The 19,332-nt window shown below is 47.0% G+C and overlaps 1 protein-coding gene across 1 annotated transcript in view; it reads right to left on the bottom strand.

Moving 5' to 3' along the window:
• The window catches only part of PHF20L1 (PHD finger protein 20 like 1), a 162,697-nt gene that overhangs the window by 115,858 nt on the left and 27,507 nt on the right, over nt 1-19,332 (bottom strand). The window contains exons 4-7 of the mRNA XM_075352848.1: nt 10,568-10,652; nt 7,164-7,252; nt 5,176-5,380; nt 1,813-1,938 (exon numbers count right to left, since the gene is read on the bottom strand). Coding sequence (XP_075208963.1) covers nt 1,813-1,938; nt 5,176-5,380; nt 7,164-7,252; nt 10,568-10,652 — 505 coding nt within the window. The remainder of the gene's footprint in view (nt 1-1,812; nt 1,939-5,175; nt 5,381-7,163; nt 7,253-10,567; nt 10,653-19,332) is intronic.

The raw sequence follows: 19,332 nt of genomic DNA on the forward strand, positions 1-19,332 counted from the left end.
GTATATAGCAGGATGATGGCGTATATAGCAGGATGATGGCGTATATAGCAGGATGATGGCGTATATAACAGGATGATGGCGTATATAGCAGGATGGGGGTATATAGCAGGATGTGGCCATATGCCAGGATGGAGTATATAGCAGGACAGGATGGGGTATATAGCATGATGCGGCCATATACCAGGATGAGGTATATAGCAGGATGGGAGCACATACCAGGATGGCAGTATATAGCAAGATGGGGTTATACCAGGATGAGGGACAAATGTATATTATATATATATATACAAAAGGCAGGAGGATCATTACTAGGATGGGGTACCTTAGTAGAGAATTTGGGGACATTACCCCCATAAGTGTCAGCAGCAGCGCCTGCCCCATAACAGTGTGTCATGACCACATTTTTTGCTTCAAATTTTATTTTCCTTCTCTAAAACCAGGGTGCGTCTTATAGTCCGAAAAATACGGTGCATCATAAAAACTATTTTATAGAAAAAATAATAAATTTTGCATTGCAGTATTGCAGAGCTATAGCTTTTTCATTCTTTCACTGACTGAGCTTGTATGGTGGCTTGTATTTTGCGGGACAAGATGACATTTACATCGCTACCATTTTTAGCTAGATATGACATTTTGATTGCTTTTCATTCCACTTTTTTGTCAGCTTTAAGACGAAAATACTTCGTTTTTGCAACTTTTTATTTTTTTGGTATACCATGTTTACTGAACGAGTTAAATAGTGTCACAGTTTTATAGATCAGGTTGTTACGGAAACAGCGATACCAATATGTGTACTCTATTTTTACATACATATACATATTTATTGCAATTTATTATTATTTTTGTTCTTTATTTTTATATTATTTTTTTTAATACTTTTTTTTGTACATTTTAACTTAATCCCTATATCGGACACTACCTTTCATTCCCCTGATCACTGGTATAATTATTGCATATATATATATATATATATATATATATACCGTATATATCTATATCTATATATATCTATATATATATCTATATATATCTATATATATATCTATATATATATCTATATATATATATATATATATATTTATTTATTTATTTTTTTAACTTCGTCCCTATATCGGACACTACCGTTTATTCCCCTGATCACTGGTATAATTATGCATATATTATTATTTTTTTTATTTTTTTTAACTTCGTCCCTAAATTAGACACTACCTTTTATTCCCCTGATCACTGGTATAATTATGCATATATTATTGTTACTGGTATTGCAATGCACGATCATTTCCATATATTATACTGTCAGTTTTACACTGACAGAAGCACTTGGGATCATGCTCCTGGCCTGATCTCTGAGGCTTAACTGTTATCTGATGATCCGGAGGTCGTAATGACGACCGCAGGTCACAATGGCAATGATCGGGCCCTTGCCATTACATTGTGGGGACGCTGATCGGAGGGGGGAGGGAGCGTGATGCCCCCCCCAATCCTCTAAAGGCTGTGATCGATGTCGATCATAGCAGGACCGTCCCTGGTTGTGAGGGTCGGGGCTCAGCTGTCAGATGAGCCGAGCTCTCGGTGGTGATTGCGGGGATACAGCTCCTGAGCCCCTGAAATTGCCAGAACGTATTGGGTCCGTCCATGGTCGTTAAGGCACTAGCAGCCAGTACGTCCAATCTTGGTAAGGGATTAAAAATATAAAAGATGAAAACATTTTTTTTTTGTCCGCTCGCAGAGTCCCTCTGGCAGTGGACCCCAATATTCCTGAGACCTGCGATGGTGACTTTGTGCCACTTTTCCCCCAGAATAAGCGCCTACCTGTTATCTTGTTCAGCCGGGCACGCTTGGCTTGGAAGGAGCTGGCTTGGCTGATCTTCCTCTTCAGTAACACCTCGTCATCTTGCTGCTGGAGGGGCAGTTTCGGAAATTCTTCTAATGCAATTTCTAAGTTTTAAAACATTTTTTTATTATTATTATTAGTTTAGAAAATGAAAATTACAAAAATGTGAGCAAATAATAATGTAGAATCTGGTATTTAAAGATTAAACCCAAAATGCCAGCTGCTTATGTCACAATGTGAGAGGAGGGAGAAATTCTGATTTTCTAGCCTGAAGCAGGCGCCATTTTTATGATCAGTGTTTTCCGAGACCCCCAAATATCTAGAGAATCAAGTGGCCGCTGCACCCCTTTAATTTTAAGGAATATATCACCTAAAAAAATACCACAATAGCAGCAATAAAATGATTTTTCGACTTCATTGGTTGCCAGTAAGGATGGGGGTTGTAGACTGCTGAGGAGGAGACTACTTTTTTGTCTTGGGTTGTAATTCTTAGTATCAGCCTCCTGGTAGCAGCAGCGTACACTCATGGTTCCTGCTTTCCCCCAGGCTGTAATTCTTAGTATCAGCCCCCTGGTGGCAGCAGTGTACACTCATGGTTCCTGCTTTCCCCCAGGCTGTAATTCTTAGTATCAGCCTCCTGGTGGCAGCAGAGTACACTCATGGTTCCTGCTTTCCCCCAGGCTGTAATTCTTAGTATCAGCCCCCTGGTGGCAGCAGTGTACACTCATGGTTCCTGCTTTCCCCCAGGCTGTAATTCTTAGTATCAGCCCCCTGGTGGCAGCAGAGTACACTCATGGTTCCTGCTTTCCCCCAGGCTGTAATTCTTAGTATCAGCCTCCTGGTGGCAGCAGTGTACACTCATGGTTCCTGCTTTCCCCCAGGCTGTAATTCTTAGTATCAGCCCCCTGGTGGCAGCAGTGTACACTCATGGTTCCTGCTTTCCCCCAGGTTGTAATTCTTATTATCAGCCTCCTGGTGGCAGCAGTGTACACTCATGGTTCCTGCTTTCCCCCAGGCTGTAATTCTTAGTATCAGCCCCCTGGTGGCAGCAGAGTACACTCATGGTTCCTGCTTTCCCCCAGGTTGTAATTCTTAGTATCAGCCTCCTGGTGGCAGCAGAGTACACTCATGGTTCCTGCTTTCCCCCAGGTTGTAATTCTTAGTATCAGCCTCCTGGTGGCAGCAGAGTACACTCATGGTTCCTGCTGTCCCCCAGGTTGTAATTCTTAGTATCAGCCTCCTGGTGGCAGCAGAGTACACTCATGGTTTCTGCTTTCCCCTAGGATGTAATTCTTATTATCAGCCTCCTGGTGGCAGCAGTGTACACTCATGGTTCCTGTGTTCCCCCCCCCAGGTTGTAATTCTTAGTATCAGCCTCCTGGTGGCAGCAGCGTACACTCATGGTTCCTGCTTTCCCCCAGGTTGTAATTCTTAGTATCAGCCTCCTGGTGGCAGCAGAGTACACTCATGGTTCCTGCTTTCCCCCAGGTTGTAATTCTTAGTATCAGCCTCCTGGTGGCAGCAGAGTACACTCATGGTTCCTGTGTCCCCCCCCCAGGCTGTAATTCTTAGTATCAGCCCCCTGGTGGCAGCAGCGTACACTCATGGTTCCTGCTTTCCCCCAGGCTGTAATTCTTAGTATCAGCCCCCTGGTGGCAGCAGCGTACACTCATGGTTCCTGTGTCCCCCCCAGGTTGTAATTCTTAGTATCAGCCTCCTGGTGGCAGCAGAGTACACTCATGGTTCCTGCTTTCCCCCAGGTTGTAATTCTTAGTATCAGCCTCCTGGTGGCAGCAGAGTACACTCATGGTTCCTGCTTTCCCCCAGGCTGTAATTCTTAGTATCAGCCCCCTGGTGGCAGCAGCGTACACTCATGGTTCCTGCTTTCCCCCAGGCTGTAATTCTTAGTATCAGCCCCCTGGTGGCAGCAGCGTACACTCATGGTTCCTGTGTCCCCCCCAGGCTGTAATTCTTAGTATCAGCCTCCTGGTGGCAGCAGAGTACACTCATGGTTCCTGCTTTCCCCCAGGCTGTAATTTTTAGTACCAGCCTCCTGGTGGCAGCAGAGTACACTCATGGTTCCTGCTTTCCCCCAGGCTGTAATTCTTAGTATCAGCCTCCTGGTGGCAGCAGAGTACACTCATGGTTCCTGCTTTCCCCCAGGCTGTAATTCTTAGTATCAGCCTCCTGGTGGCAGCAGAGTACACTCATGGTTCCTGTGTCCCCCCAGGCTGTAATTCTTAGTATCCGCCTCCTGGTGGCAGCAGAGTACACTCATGGTTCCTGCTTTCCCCCAGGTTGTAATTCTTAGTATCAGCCTCCTGGTGGCAGCAGAGTACACTCATGGTTCCTGTGTCCCCCCAGGCTGTAATTCTTAGTATCCGCCTCCTGGTGGCAGCAGAGTACACTCATGGTTCCTGTGTCCCCCCAGGTTGTAATTCTTAGTATCAGCCCCCTGGTGGCAGCAGCGTACACTCATGGTTCCTGCTTTCCCCCAGGCTGTAATTCTTAGTATCAGCCTCCTGGTGGCAGCAGAGTACACTCATGGTTCCTGCTTTCCCCCAGGTTGTAATTCTTAGTATCAGCCTCCTGGTGGCAGCAGAGTACACTCATGGTTCCTGTGTCCCCCCAGGTTGTAATTCTTAGTATCAGCCTCCTGGTGGCAGCAGCGTACACCCATGGTTCCTGTGTCCCCCCAGGTTGTAATTCTTAGTATCAGCCCCCTGGTGGCAGCAGCGTACACCCATGGTTCCTGTGTCCCCCCAGGTTGTAATTCTTAGTATCAGCCCCCTGGTGGCAGCAGCGTACACTCATGGTTCCTGTGTACTCCAGGTTGTAATTCTTAGTATCAGCCCCCTGGTGGCAGCAGCGTACACTCATGGTTCCTATGTCCCCCCAGGTTGTAATTCTTAGTATCAGCCTCCTGGTGGCAGCAAAGTACACTCATGGTTCCTGTGTCCCCCCAGGCTGTAATTCTTAGTATCAGCCTCCTGGTGGCAGCAGTGTACATTCATGGTTCCTATGTCCCCCCAGGTTGTAATTCTTAGTATCAGCCTCCTGCTGCCACCTAGAGGCTGACACTAAAAATTACAGCCCAAGGAAAAAAAAAAATGTATTTTGTGGTTTTCTCATCACTGCTATAAGTATTTTGTAGGTGATATATATCTCATCTAACATTCCCATTAAAAAAATATATTGCTAAACGTTTTTGTCTTTTTTTTTCCTTAGGATTCGTCAAACTTTAAGCTAGCTTGTAGGTTAATGAAAAAAAATATTAGGAGAGAACCTTTCACTATCTACTTCACTATCTACTATAACAATAACACGAGCGGTGTTTGTACCCAGGTTGCAGCTCGACGTCGGCTCCTCTTCCTTGTGGAACAGTTCCAGCGGTTTACTGATGGGGGCGTCTTCCTTTTTTGATAATGCTCTTTGTATTTTTTTCTCTTCTTTACTGTCTTTATTGCTGTTAACGCTTGTCCTTGGTTTGTTAGTGGACTTGTTCTTGGTCATGGCTGCAGCTGCTTTGACTAACGCTATCCAGTCCTGGACAAAGAGAAATCAACAATTGGTGTCTATGTTCAGTCCTACCGGAAAGAGCATGCAGTACCAATATCAGCCACTACACAATATATGGCGCTGTGGCATTCCCAATGCTGAAAAACCCTCCGATCTGCCGATGGGTGGGAGTGGGATCTATTTTTGATCAGCTTAACCCAAAGATAGGCCTTCATTATTAAAGCCACAGGTAACCTCTTTAAGGTAGAGTGCAGTCATTTACCGTATTTTTCGGACTATAAAGACGCACCGGACCATAAGACGCACCCTGGTTTTAGAGGAGGAAAATAGGAAAATAAAATTTTAAGCAAAAAATGTGGTCATGACACACTGTTATGGGGCGAGGATCTACCGCTGACACTGTTATGGGGTAATGTCCCCAAATTCTCTACTAAGGTACCCCATCCTGATAATGATCCTCCTGCCTTGTATCTATCTATCTATCATCCTCCTATATACTGTCCTCCATCCTGCTATATACCCCCAACCTGCTATATACTGCCATCCATCCTGCTATATACCGCCATCCATCCTGCTATATACAGCCATCCATCCTGCTATATACCGCCATCCATCCTGCTATATACCGCCATCCATCCTGCTATATACCGCTATCCATCCTGCTATATAGCGCCATCCATCCTGCTATATACCGCCATCCATCCTGCTATATACCGCCATCCATCCTGCTATATACCGCCATCCATCCTGCTATATACCGCCATCCATCCTGCTATATACCGCCATCCACCCTGCTATATACCCCCAGCCTGCTATATACTGCCATCCATCATGCTATATACCCCCAACCTGCTATATACTGCCATCCATCCTTCTATATACCCCCAACCTGTATATACTGCCATCCATCCTGCTATATACCCCCCAACCTGCTATATACTGCCATCCATTCTGATATATACCTCCAACCTGCTATATACTGCCATCCATCCTGATATATACCTCCAACCTGCTATATACTGCCATCCATCCTGCTATATACCCCCCAACCTGCTATATATCCTGTATCACACAAAAAAAATATACACGTTTATACTCACCTTTCCTCGCTCCATGCAGCATTGCTCCTCCCCCCGTCTGTGGCGGCAGCAGCGCGGCTGATCTGTGGAACCGTCACCGGTCACTTCCCTGAAGCACCGCGATCTCCTCCAGTCTGCCGGCCAGCTGACCTGCGTGACTAGCGGTGCGCACAGCGATGACGTCATCGCTGTGCTCACTGCTTTCTACACAGATCAGCTGACCGGCAGACTGGAGGAGATTGCGGTGCTTCAGGGAAGTGGCCGGTGAGTGTACCGTACTTATTCACTGCCCCCCCGCGCTGATGATGATGCGCGGGGGGGCAGTGAATACAGCCGCATATGATCACTCCAGGCTGTAGTTTCCAGGAGTGCGCGCACTCCCCGCCCACTTGTCAGCGCCGGCTTCAGCGCTGAGAGATGATAGGCGGGAGGATGGGCGTGCATATGTAATGAGCGGGCCCACGTGATCACGGCAGGCGCTGTTACAGCCTGCTCGTGCCCCCGATGATCCGCTCCACCCTCATTCCCCGCAGCCCTACATTCAGACTATAAGACGCACCCCCCACTTTCCCCCCAACATTTGGGGGAAAAAAGGGCGTCTTATAGTCCGAAAAATATGGTATATTGACCCCCTGAAAATCCCCCCCAACAATCAGCTGTGGGTGGGAAACAAAGACTATGAAGCTGGGTACAGCACAGGCCGCTCTAGGGGTTAGAGAGGAAGGGGCTACCTGGCCTTTGGCATCTTCTGGCATAGACTTTATGTGCATCTTCTTCAGGCAGCGAATTACTCCATCATAAAACTGCACAGTATAGGTACCTGCAAGGGGGAGACACATGAAGTCAGGTGGAAACGGTCACAAATAGTGTAAAGATTATATAAAAATGTAAAAAGTATCAATCCGTACAAAGACATCTGTACTATAGAAAATTCAACTTCTATGGAACTACAATAACACTGGTGAACGCAATTTTTTAGGAGTTAGGTCTGACAACTGTTCTTAATTTTTGGATGCTGAATCCAGAAATGATCTCAGTTTTTCTCTATCACGTCAAGTTTTTGAACTATAGGATTTTTGTCTTCTCAAAAATATGTAAACTACTGTACCTAAAAAATCTTTGTATTTTTTTAAATAGTACAAATATGAACAAAAAATGAAATATATAAGAAATAGGCATGACAAATGTTTTTTAACACTATCATGTTTATATGACTCTATATGAATCGAATTGTACTCATATCAAGTCTTATTACAGAAATCTGTGCAATTGTGCTTCAACGGCAGGTAACTTGAGGAGGAAAAACTTGACGTGATAGAAAAGAAACTGACTACATTTTTGGAATCAGCATGCCAATTTTAGTATAAATCAGCTCAAAAACCTAACTCAACAGAAATTTTTTTCAAATTGTTCCCCAGTGTAATAGACAGTAAAAAAAAATAGTTTCTTTATTGTGCACTAAACTGAACTAGTAACATGATCCGATTAAGTCTCCGATGAAGCTACGGCGGAGCTTAAAAAGAGTACCAAGATGGCAGCAACCGGAGCAATGTCAGTGATAGACATCAGGTTTTAAATTATGTGCTGTGGTTAGAGGCAGATGCTGGCTGTGTATTACAGCCAGCATCTGCAGAGTATTGTGCAGGATCAGCTACTGAGCCCGCTCTATATATCATACCCTGACTGTGACGTGCAGTTGCGTCAAGGTGCTTGAAGGGGTTAAAGGGAACCTGTCAGGTGTAATATGCATCTGGGTGTATATTGCTAAGCCCTGCCTAACCGTCCCTGTATACACTAGCATAGAAAAAGAGATGTTTAGAAAAAATATTTATAAAGATCCTTTATGATATGCTAATGAGCACAGGGACTAGTCACAAAGGCATTAGTTCCCTTGGCTAGTCAGCCTTCCCCCCCTGTGGGCGTGCTAACATGCTTTTGAATGTGCAGCGTCAGAGGCATGGTCACGCATCTCTGCTGCCACTGCTGGTTTTCGGCTCAATGCGCATGATCAGAACGTCCCCGACACTTCCGGTCATACGCAGTACACCAGTCGGAAGCCGAGACACGTACACCCGGCTTCATAGTGCGCATGACTGCAAGTCCGGGGACTTCTGATCAGGTGCACAGAGCCATAATCCAGCGTCGGGCGTGGTGGCAGCAGAGAGCGGTGAGCGCAACCCATACCTCTGACACTGTTCATTCAATGGCAGGTTAGCACCCTCACAGGGGCGTGCTTGCATGCTAAGGGGACCAACTAGCCAAAGGAAATAACACCTTTAAGACTAGTCCCTGCGCTCATTAGCATATCATAAAGGATCTTTAGAAATACTTTTTTCTAAAGATCTCTTTATCTATGCTAGTGTATACAAAGACGATCAGGCAGGGATTAGCAATATGCACCCAGAACTGCTCGTGGTGCTGGCTGCATATTGGACCTGACAGGTTCCCTTTAATATATAAAATTCTGCATCTCTATAACTATAGTATAACTTCAGACACAAAAAATTACATTTCTCTTTTTATTCAATGCACATTAGATTGATCAGCCATTCCCGTCAAAGACATTTTTCAAGGGGAGGTTTGTTTGTTTGTTTTCTGTTTACTTTTTGCCATTTTCATTTTTTCCCTCGACCGTCTTCTGATTTTTTTTATGGTGTTTACTGTAATTTCTTTTCTTTTATGAGATAAGCAAAATGAAAGAGGTGGACAGGGTGAGTTAACCCCTTCACGACCCATGACGGATCTATCCGTCATGGATCGTGTGAGGTTAATCCCCGCCCCCTGCCGTGGGCAGGTCGCGGCAATCCGCGGACATATCAGCTGTTTTTAACAGCTGACATGTGCGCCTGCAAGTTACAAGCGGAATCGCTTCCACTTGCAACTTTTAACCCCTTACATCTCGCTGTCAAAGTCTGGCAGCAAGATGTATATGCGTACGGCCATTACTCTCACTTACCGCCGCCCCCACCGGAAGTCACGTGCGTGATCACGTGACTTTCGGTGGTTGCCATGATAGCACAGGGTCATGTGATGATGCCTGTAGGTAACATGAGTCACTTTCGGTTTCACTCAGCCCGGAGCCTAATGAAGCCGAAAGTGAGCATATCAGCTGTATAGCTGTGATCAGCATATAGGGCAGAGCGATCGGATTGCTGATCCATGTAGCCCCCTAGGAGGACTAGTAAAATAAAAAAAAAAAAGTTTTCAAAAATTAAAAAAAAAAAAAAACACAAAAAACAAAACCTAAAAGTTCAAATCACCCCCCTTTCACCCCATTGAAATTTAAAGGGTTAAAAAAAATAAAAAATATACACATTTGGTATCGCCGCGTTAAGAAATGCCTGATCTATTATGAATTAATATGGTTGGTAAATGGCGTAGCTGCAAAAAAATTTCAAACGCCAAAATTACGTTTTTTGGTTGCCACAAGTTTTACGCAAAATGCAAAAACAGGCGATGAAAACGTAGCATCTGCGCAAAAATAGTACCAATAAAAACGTCAGCTCGAGATACAAAAAATAAGCAGTCACTGAGCCATAGATCCCAAAAAATGAGAACGCTACGGGTTTTGGAAAATGGTGCAAAACGTACGCCACTTTTATTGGACAAGCTTGTGAATTTTTTTTAACCCCTTAGATACAAGTAAACCACTACATGTTTGGTGTCTACAAACTCGCACCGACCTGAGGCATCACAACAAGACATCAGTTTTACCATAAAGTGAACACGGTGAATAAAACAGCCCAAAAACTATTGTGCGATCACACTTTTTTTTGCAGTTTTTCCACATTTAGAATTTTTTTGCTGTTTTCCAGTACACTATATGGTAAAACTTATGGTTTCATTTAAAAGTAAAAAACTTGTCCCGCAAAAAACAAGCCCTCATATGGCAAGATTGACGGAAAAATAAAAAAGGTACGGCTCTTGGAAGAAAAGGAGCAAAAAATAAAAACTGTAAGCGCCCTGGGGCTGAAGGGGTTAAACTTGCGTTTTGTTTTTTTTTTTGTAATATTTTCTAAAACATTTTGAAATTATTTTTTATGTATTTTTTAGGTTTCCTTATGGGACTTGAAGCTACGACTGTTTGATCGCTTACACCATTACATGTAAAATATGACTTTTCACAGCTACCAACCTTCTTTGTTTATGGTTTCGATCTTGGCAGGATAATATCGACAATCCGTCCATCGGGCCAGAACTTCTTCACCTTCTCGAAAATCCTATAAAAAAAAAAGATCACATGGGCTGTAGGAGTTATATCAGCACTGCAGCTCATCAGCAAGGGCCAGGAGGGCGGCGGAGACCTAACACTGGGCAAAGAAACATCTTATTTAACTTACCTGACAATGGATGATGAGAGGGAAGGTTTAACCAAAAAACTTTCAATTTCTTACATTGAGCTATCTGTATATTATATATATAAGCCATATTAAAAAAAAAAAGCCATAGTTACAGTCAGGGCTGGCATTAAGGGGAAGTCATCCTGAGCAATTTTTCAGGCCCCTCACTGTCTTCAAGACCCCAGCATTTGTAATCCGAGGTTAAGATTGTTTAAGGACCTTTGGTGACTTCACAGTCATGTGACCAAAAGGTCTCTTGATTGCAGGAGTCTAAAAGAACTGAACAGTAGTCAAGCTCGTATGCAGGACCGGTATTAGCGGGAGAAGGGGGAGCAAAGTGGGCAATTTAACAGTGCCCTCATTCTCCTAGAGCCACAAGGCTTATATCCTGATGCCAAGACTGCTTAAGGACCTTTGTGACAACTTGGTCTTGTGACTATGTTGTCACACACACACATTTTATATATATATAATATATATATATACACACACATATACACACACAATTACACACATATATATGTACTAGAAGGTGGCCCGATTCTACGCATCGGGTATTCTAGATTTTACGTATTGTGTAGTTCATGTATGATTTTTGTTATATATATATATATATATAGAGATGTTGTTGTGTGTAGTTACCAAGTGTTTGTGTAGGCGCTGTACATGTTCTGGGTGTTGTCTGGGTGTGACGGGGGGTGAGAGCGGTGTTGTATGTGTGTTGCGTGTGTTGCGTTGTTTGTGGAGCGCTGTGTGTCTGTAGCGTTGTGTGTGTGTGTTGCGCGGTTTGTGTGTGTGTGGTGTGTTTTGGGGGGAGGTATGTTTTGTGCAATGTGTGTGTTGTGCGGTATGTGCGTATATTTGTGTGTGCCGCGGTGTTTGTGTGTTGGGTGTTGTGTGTGTGCAGCGTTGTCTGTGTGTGTGGGTGTCTGTGTAGGGCAGTTGTTTGTGGTTCCCAGTGTGTGTGTGTGGTGTGTTGTGCAGTGCGTGTGTGTGTGTGTGTGTGTGTGCATCAGCCTCTCTTCTCTCAGCCTACCTCTCCCAGCCTCCCTCCTCCCAGCCTCCCTCAGCATCAGCCTCCCTCTCCCAGCCTCCCCAAGCATCAGCCTCCACCAGCATCAGCCTCTCTCCTTCCAGCCTCCCCCAGCATCAGCCTCCGCCAGCATCAGCCTCCCTCTCCCAGCCTTCCCCAGGATCAGCCTCTCTCCTCCCAGCCTCCGTCCTCCCAGCCTTCCCCAGCATCAGCTTTCCCCTCCCAGCCTCCCTCAGCATCAGCCTTCCCCAGCATCAGCCTCTCTCCTCCCAGCCTCAGCCTCTCTCCTTCCAGCCTCCCCCAGCATCAGCCTCTCTCCTTCCAGCTTCCGTCAGCATCAGCCTCCCCTTCCCAGCCTTCCCCAGGATCAGCCTCTCTCCTCCCAGCCTCCTTCCTCCCAGCCTCCCCCTCCCAGCCTCCCTCAGCATCAGCCTTCCGCTCCCAGTCTCCCCCAGCATCAGCCTCCCCATGCATCAGCCTCCCCATGCATCAGCCTCCACCAGCATCAGCCTCTCTCCTTCCAGCCTCCCCCAGCATCAGCCTCCCCTTCCCAGCCTTCCCCAGGATCAGCCTCTCTCCTCCCAGCCTCCTTCCTCCCAGCCTCCCTCAGCATCAGCCTTCCGCTCCCAGTCTCCCCCAGCATCAGCCTCCCCAAGCATCAGCCTCCACCAGCATCAGCCTCTCTCCTTCCAGCCTCCCCCAGCATCAGCCTCTCTCCTTCCAGCCTCCCCCAGCATCAGCCTCTCTCCTTCCAGCCTCCCTCAGCATCAGCCTCCCGTTCCCAGCCTTCCCCAGGATCAGCCTCTCTCCTTCCAGCCTCCCTCAGCATCTGCCTCCCCAAGCATCAGCCTCCACCAGCATCAGCCTCCCTCGTCCCAGCCTCCCCCTCCCAGCCTCCCCCAGCATCAGCCTCTCTCCTCCCAGCCTTCCCCATGATCAGCCTCTCTGCTCCCAGCCTCCTCCAGCACGCCGTGCTCCTCTGCCGACACTCACACACCCGATCGCATCCACTCACACACACCCGATCGCATCCACTCACACACCCGATCGCATCCACTCACACACACCCGATCGCATCCACTCACACACACACCCGATCGCATACACTCACACACACAGACACTGACGATATCGCACATACGCGCTTATACTCACAACATCCGGGGATATCACATGCTTCTGGCCATGTGATCCTCCCGCAGGTCCTGGAAGCTCACAACAGCACAGTATCGCTGCCGAGAAGCAAGCGATATCCCAGGATGTTGTGAGTATGTGGATGCGATGTGTGTGTGAGAGTGAGTGTGATCTGATTTGTGTGTGTGTATGTGTGTGTGTGTGTATGTGTGTGTGTGTGCTGTTATGTGTCTGTATTTTCCGCCGCTGCAGGACCTTGATGTGTGGATGCGATGTGATGTGTGTGTGAGGTGTGTATGAGAGTGAGTGTGAGCCGGTGTACACTGGTAACTATGATACACATCGGGTAACTAAGGGACCTTAGTTACCCGATGTGTATAATGGTTACCAGCTTTCACGGCCTCCGTCAAGATGCCAGCATCGCAAGGTTATGTGTGGCGCTGCTGAGATCCTGACGGAGCCGGTGTAGCAGCAAGCGATATCCCAGGATGTTGTGAGTGTGTGGATGTGATGTGTGAGGTGTGTGTGAGAGTGAGTGTGAGAGTGAGTGTGATCTGATGTGTGTGTGTGTACTCACCTGGGAGTCGCGGCTCCGTGTCAGTTGGGCCAGAGCGAGCGTGCATTGCGTGAGGGGGGCGGGGCCTGCAGAGAGCCGGGGCGAGAGGCCAATCCGTGTGGGGGGGCGGGGCCATGGCGAGCCCAGCGGCCAATCAGCTTTGTGTCACCGTAAGGACACAATTTCAGAGCATGACAGACAGACAGAATAAGGCAATTATATATATAGATATATACATATATACATATATATATACATATATATATATATTTATATATACATATATATATACACACACATACATATATACACATATATATACACACACGCACACGCACATATATATATATACACTAGAAGGTGGCCCGATTCTACGCATCGGGTATTCTAGAATTTACGTATTGTGTAGTTCATGTATGATTTTTGTTATATATATATAGATGTTGTTGTGTGTAGTTACCAAGTGTTTGTGTAGGGGCTGTACATGTTCTGGGTGTTGTCTGGGTGTGGCGGGGGGTGAGAGCGGTGTTGTATGTGTGTTGCGTTGTTTGTGGAGCGCTGTGTGTCTGTAGCGTTGTGTGTGTGTGTGTTGCGCGGTTTGTGTGTGTGTGGTGTGTTTTGGGGGGAGGTATGTTTTGTGCAATGTGTGTGTTGTGCGGTATGTGCGTATATTTATGTATACCGCGGTGTTTGTGTGTTGGGTGTTGTGTGTGTGCAGCGTTGTCTGTGTGTGTGGGTGTCTGTGGAGGGCGGTGTTTGTGGTTCCCAGTGTGTGTGTGTGTGTGTTGGGGGGAGATGTGCACCTCCCATCGTGCTCCATCCCCCATGCTTCGCACCCCCCATCGTGCTCCATCCCCCATGCTTAGCACCCCCCATCGTGCTTCATCCCCCATGCTGCGCACTCCCCATCGTGCTCCATCCCCCATGCTGCGCACTCCCCATCGTGCTCCATCCCATATGCTGCGCATTCCCCATCGTGCTCCATCCCCTATGCTGCGCATTCCCCATCGTGCTCCATCCCCCATGCTGCGCACTCCCAAACGTGCTCCATCCGCCATGCTGCGCACTCCCAAACGTGCTCCATCCGCCATACTGCGCACTCCCCATCGTGCTGCATCCCCCATGCTGCGCACTCCCAAACGTGCTCCATCCGCCATGCTGCGCACTCCCAAACGTGCTCCATCCGCCATGCTGCACACTCCCAAACGTGGTCCATCCGCCATGCTGCGCACTCCCAAACGTGGTCCATCCGCCATGCTGCGCACTCCCAAACGTGCTCCATCCGCCATGCTGCACACTCCCAAACGTGCTCCATCCCCTATGCTGCGCACTCCCAAACGTGGTCCATCCGCCATGCTGCGCACCCCCAAACGTGGTCCATCCGCCATGCTGCGCACTCCCAAACAAGGTCCATCCGCCATGCTGCGCACTCCCAAACGTGCTCCATCCGCCATGCTGCGCACTCCCAAACGTGCTCCATCCGCCATGCTGCGCACTCCCAAACGTGCTCCATCCGCCATGCTGCGCACTCCCAAACGTGCTCCATCCGCCATGCTGCGCACTCCCAAACGTGCTCCATCCGCCATGCTGCGCACGCCCAAACGTGCTCCATCCGCCATGCTGCGCACTCCCAAACGTGCTCCATCCCCCATGCTGCGCACTCCCCTTAGTGCTCCATCCCCCATGCTGCACCAGCATCAGCCTCTCTGCCCGCAGCATCAGCCTCTCTCCTCCCAGCATCAGCCTTTTCTGTCCCCAGCATCAGCCTCTCTCCTCCCAGCCTACCCCAGCCTCAGCCTCCCCCAGCATCAGCCTCTCTTCTCTCAGCCTCACCCTCCCAGCCTTCCCCAGGATCAGCCTCTCTCCTCCCAGCCTCCTCCAGCACGCCGTGCTCCTCTGCCGACACTCACAGATCCGATCGCATACACACACACACACACACACCTGATCGCATACACTCACACACACCCGATCGCATACACTCACACACACCCGATCGCATATACTCACACACACACACATTGACGATATTGCACATACGCGCTCACACTCACAACATCCGGAGATACCACATGCTTCTGGTCATGTGATCCTCCGGCAGGTCCTGGAAGCTCACTGCACAGTATTGCCGCCGAGAAGCAAGCGATATCCCAGGATGTTGTGAGTGTGTGTGTGTGTATGTTCCGCTGCTGCAGGACCTTGATGCGCTGGTAACTATGCTACCATGGTTACCGGCGTATCCCGCCACCCCGCTCGCACGGGAGCCCACACCAGCATACGCCGGCCAGCCCCAGCAATGCGAGGGTATGTGTCGGCTGGGTTGGCGGCGTACGCTGACGTGGGCTCCCGGGGGTACAGTACTCACCTGAGAGTCGTGGCTCTGTGTCGGTTCCAGAGCGAGCGTGCATTGCGTGAGGGGGGCGGGGCGTGGCTGAGTTGCCAATGCCTGCAGGGTGCCGGGGCGAGAGGCCAATCCGTGTGGGGGGCGGAGCCTGGGCGAGCGGCCGGCCAATCCGTGTGGGGGCGGAGCCTGGGCGAGCGGCCAATCCGTGCGGGGGGCGGGGCCATGGAGAGCCCAGCGGCCAATCAGCTTTGTGTCACCGTAAGGACACAATTTTGGAGCAAGACAGAGACAGAATAAGGCAATTATATGTAAGGATACATATATACACACACATACATATAATTATATATATATATATATATATATATATATATATATATATATATATATATATATATATATATATATATATATATATATATATATATATATATATATATATATACACATATACACACACACACACACACACACATATATACATACATATATATACATACATATACATACACACATTATATACAGTCATGGCCAAAAGTTTTGAGAATGCTACAAATATTAATTTTTACAAAGTCTACTGCTTAAGTTTTTCTAATGGCAATTTGCATATACTCCAGAATGTCATAAAGAGTGATCAGCTTAACAGCAATTACTTGCAAAGTCAATATTGGCTAAGGAAATGAACTTTAACCCCCAAAACACATTTCAACATCATTGCATTCCTACCTTAAAAGGAGCAGCTAACATTGTTTTAGTGATTGTTCCATTAACACAGGTGTGGGTGTTGATGAGGACAGGGCTGGCGATCAATCAGTCATGATTAAGTAAGAATGACACCACTGGACACTTTAAAAAGGAGGCTGGTGCTTGGTATCATTGTTTCTCTTCAGTTAACCATGGTTATCTCTAAAGAAACACGTGCAGCCATCATTGCTTTGCACAAAAATGGCCTAACATGGAAGAGTATCGCAGCTACAAAGATTGCACCTCAGTCAACAATCTATCGCATCATCAAGAACTTCAAGGAGAAAGCTTCCATTGTTGCCAAAAAGGCTCCTGGGCGCCCAAGAAGGACCAGCAAACGCCAGGACCGTATCTTAAAACTGTTTCAGCTGCGGGATGGGACTACCAGCAGTGCCGAGCTAGCTCAGCAATGGCAGCAGGCTGGTGTGAGGGCTTCTGCACGCATTGTGAGGCGGAGACTGCTTGAGCAAGGCCTGGTTTCAAGGAGGGCAGCAAAGAAGCCACTTCTCTCCAGAAAAAACATCAGGGACCGACTGATATTCTGCACAAGGTACAGGGAGTGGACTGCTGAGGACTGGGGTAAAGCCATTTTCTCAGATGAATCCCCTTTTCGATTGTTTCGGACATCTGGAAAACAGCTTATTAGGAGAAGAAGAGGTGAGCGCTAGCACCAGTCTTGTCTCATGCCAACTGTTAAGCATCCTGAAACCATTCATGTGTGGGGTTGCTTCTCAGCCAAGGGAATCGCACCACTCACAGTCTTGCCTAAAAACACAGCCATGAATAAAGAATGGTACCAGAATGTCCTCCAAGAGCAACTTCTCCCAACTGTCCAAGAGCAGTTTGGCGCACAACAATGCCTTTTCCAGCATGATGGAGCACCTTGCCATAAAGCAAAGGTGATCACTAAATGGCTCATGGAACAAAACAGAGATTTTGGGTCCATGGCCTGGAAACTCCCCAGATCTTAATCCCATTGAGAACTTGTGGGCAATCATCAAGAGACGGGTGGACAAACAAAAACCAACACATTCTGGCAAAATGCAAGCATTGCTTATGCAAGAATGGACAGCTATCAGTCAGGATTTGCTCCAGAAGTTGATTGAGAGCATGCCAGGGAGAATTGCAGAGGTCCTGAAGAAGAAGGGTCAACACTGCAAATACTGACTTGCTGCATTAACTCATTCTGTCAATAGAACCTTTTGGTCTCATAATATGATTGCAATTATATTTCTGTATGTGATGTAAACATCAGACAAACACAATTAAAAACCAGAGGGCAACAGATCATGTGAAAATATCATTTTGGTGTCATTCTCAAAACTTTTGGCCATGACTGTATGTATGTAGAATATATATATATATATATATATATATATATATATATATATATATATATATATATATATATATATATATATATATATATATATATATATATATATATATATACACACACACAGTGCCTACAAGTAGTATTCAACCCCCTGCAGATTTAGCAGGTTTGATAAGATGCAAATAAGTTAGAGCCTGCAAACTTCAAACAAGAGCAGGATTTATTAACAGATGCATAAATCTTACAAACCAACAAGTTATGTTGCTCAGTTAAATTTTAATACAATTTTCAACATAAAAGTGTGGGTCAATTATTATTCAACCCCTAGGTTTAATATTTTGTGGAATATCCCTTGTTTGCAATTACAGCTAATAATCGTCTTTTATAAGACCTGATCAGGCCGGCACAGGTCTCTGGAGTTATCTTGGCCCACTCCTCCATGCAGATCTTCTCCAAGTTATCTAGGTTCTTTGGGTGTCTCATGTGGACTTTAATCTTGAGCTCCTTCCACAAGTTTTCAATTAGGTTAAGGTCAGGAGACTGACTAGGCCACTGGAACACCTTGATTTTTTCCCTCTTGAACCAGGCCTTGGTTTTCTTGGCTGTGTGCTTTGGGTCGTTGTCTTGTTGGAAGATGAAATGACGACCCATCTTAAGATCCTTGATGGAGGAGCGGAGGTTCTTGGCCAAAATCTCCAGGTAGGCCGTGCTATCCATCTTCCCATGGATGCGGACCAGATGGCCAGGCCCCTTGGCTGAGAAACAGCCTCACAACATGATGCTGCCACCACCATGCTTGACTGTAGGGATGGTATTCTTGGGGTCGTATGCAGTGCCATCCAGTCTCCAAACGTCACGTGTGTGGTTGGCACCAAAGATCTCGATCTTGGTCTCATCAGACCAGAGAACCTTGAACCAGTCTGTCTCAGAGTCCTCCAAGTGATCATGAGCAAACTAGACGAGCCTTGACATGACGCTTTGAAAGTAAAGGTACCTTACGGGCTCGTCTGGAACGGAGACCATTGCGGTGGAGTACGTTACTTATGGTATTGACTGAAACCAATGTCCCCACTGCCATGAGATCTTCCCGGAGCTCCTTCCTTGTTGTCCTTGGGTTAGCCTTGACTCTTCAGAAAAGCCTGGCCTCGGCACGGGTGGAAACTTTCAAAGGCTGTCCAGGATGTGGAAGGCTAACAGTAGTTCCATAAGCCTTCCACTTCCGGATGATGCTCCCAACAGTGGAGACAGGTAGGCCCAACTCCTTGGAAAGGGTTTTGTACCCCTTGCCAGCCTTGTGACCCTCCACGATCTTGTCTCTGATGGCCTTGGAATGCTCCTTTGTCTTTCCCATGTTGACCAAGTATGAGTGCTGTTCACAAGTTTGGGGAGGGTCTTAATTAGTCAGAAAAGGCT

The sequence above is a fragment of the Anomaloglossus baeobatrachus genome, chromosome 6 (assembly GCF_048569485.1).
Source record: "Anomaloglossus baeobatrachus isolate aAnoBae1 chromosome 6, aAnoBae1.hap1, whole genome shotgun sequence".
NCBI lineage: Eukaryota > Metazoa > Chordata > Amphibia > Anura > Aromobatidae > Anomaloglossus > Anomaloglossus baeobatrachus.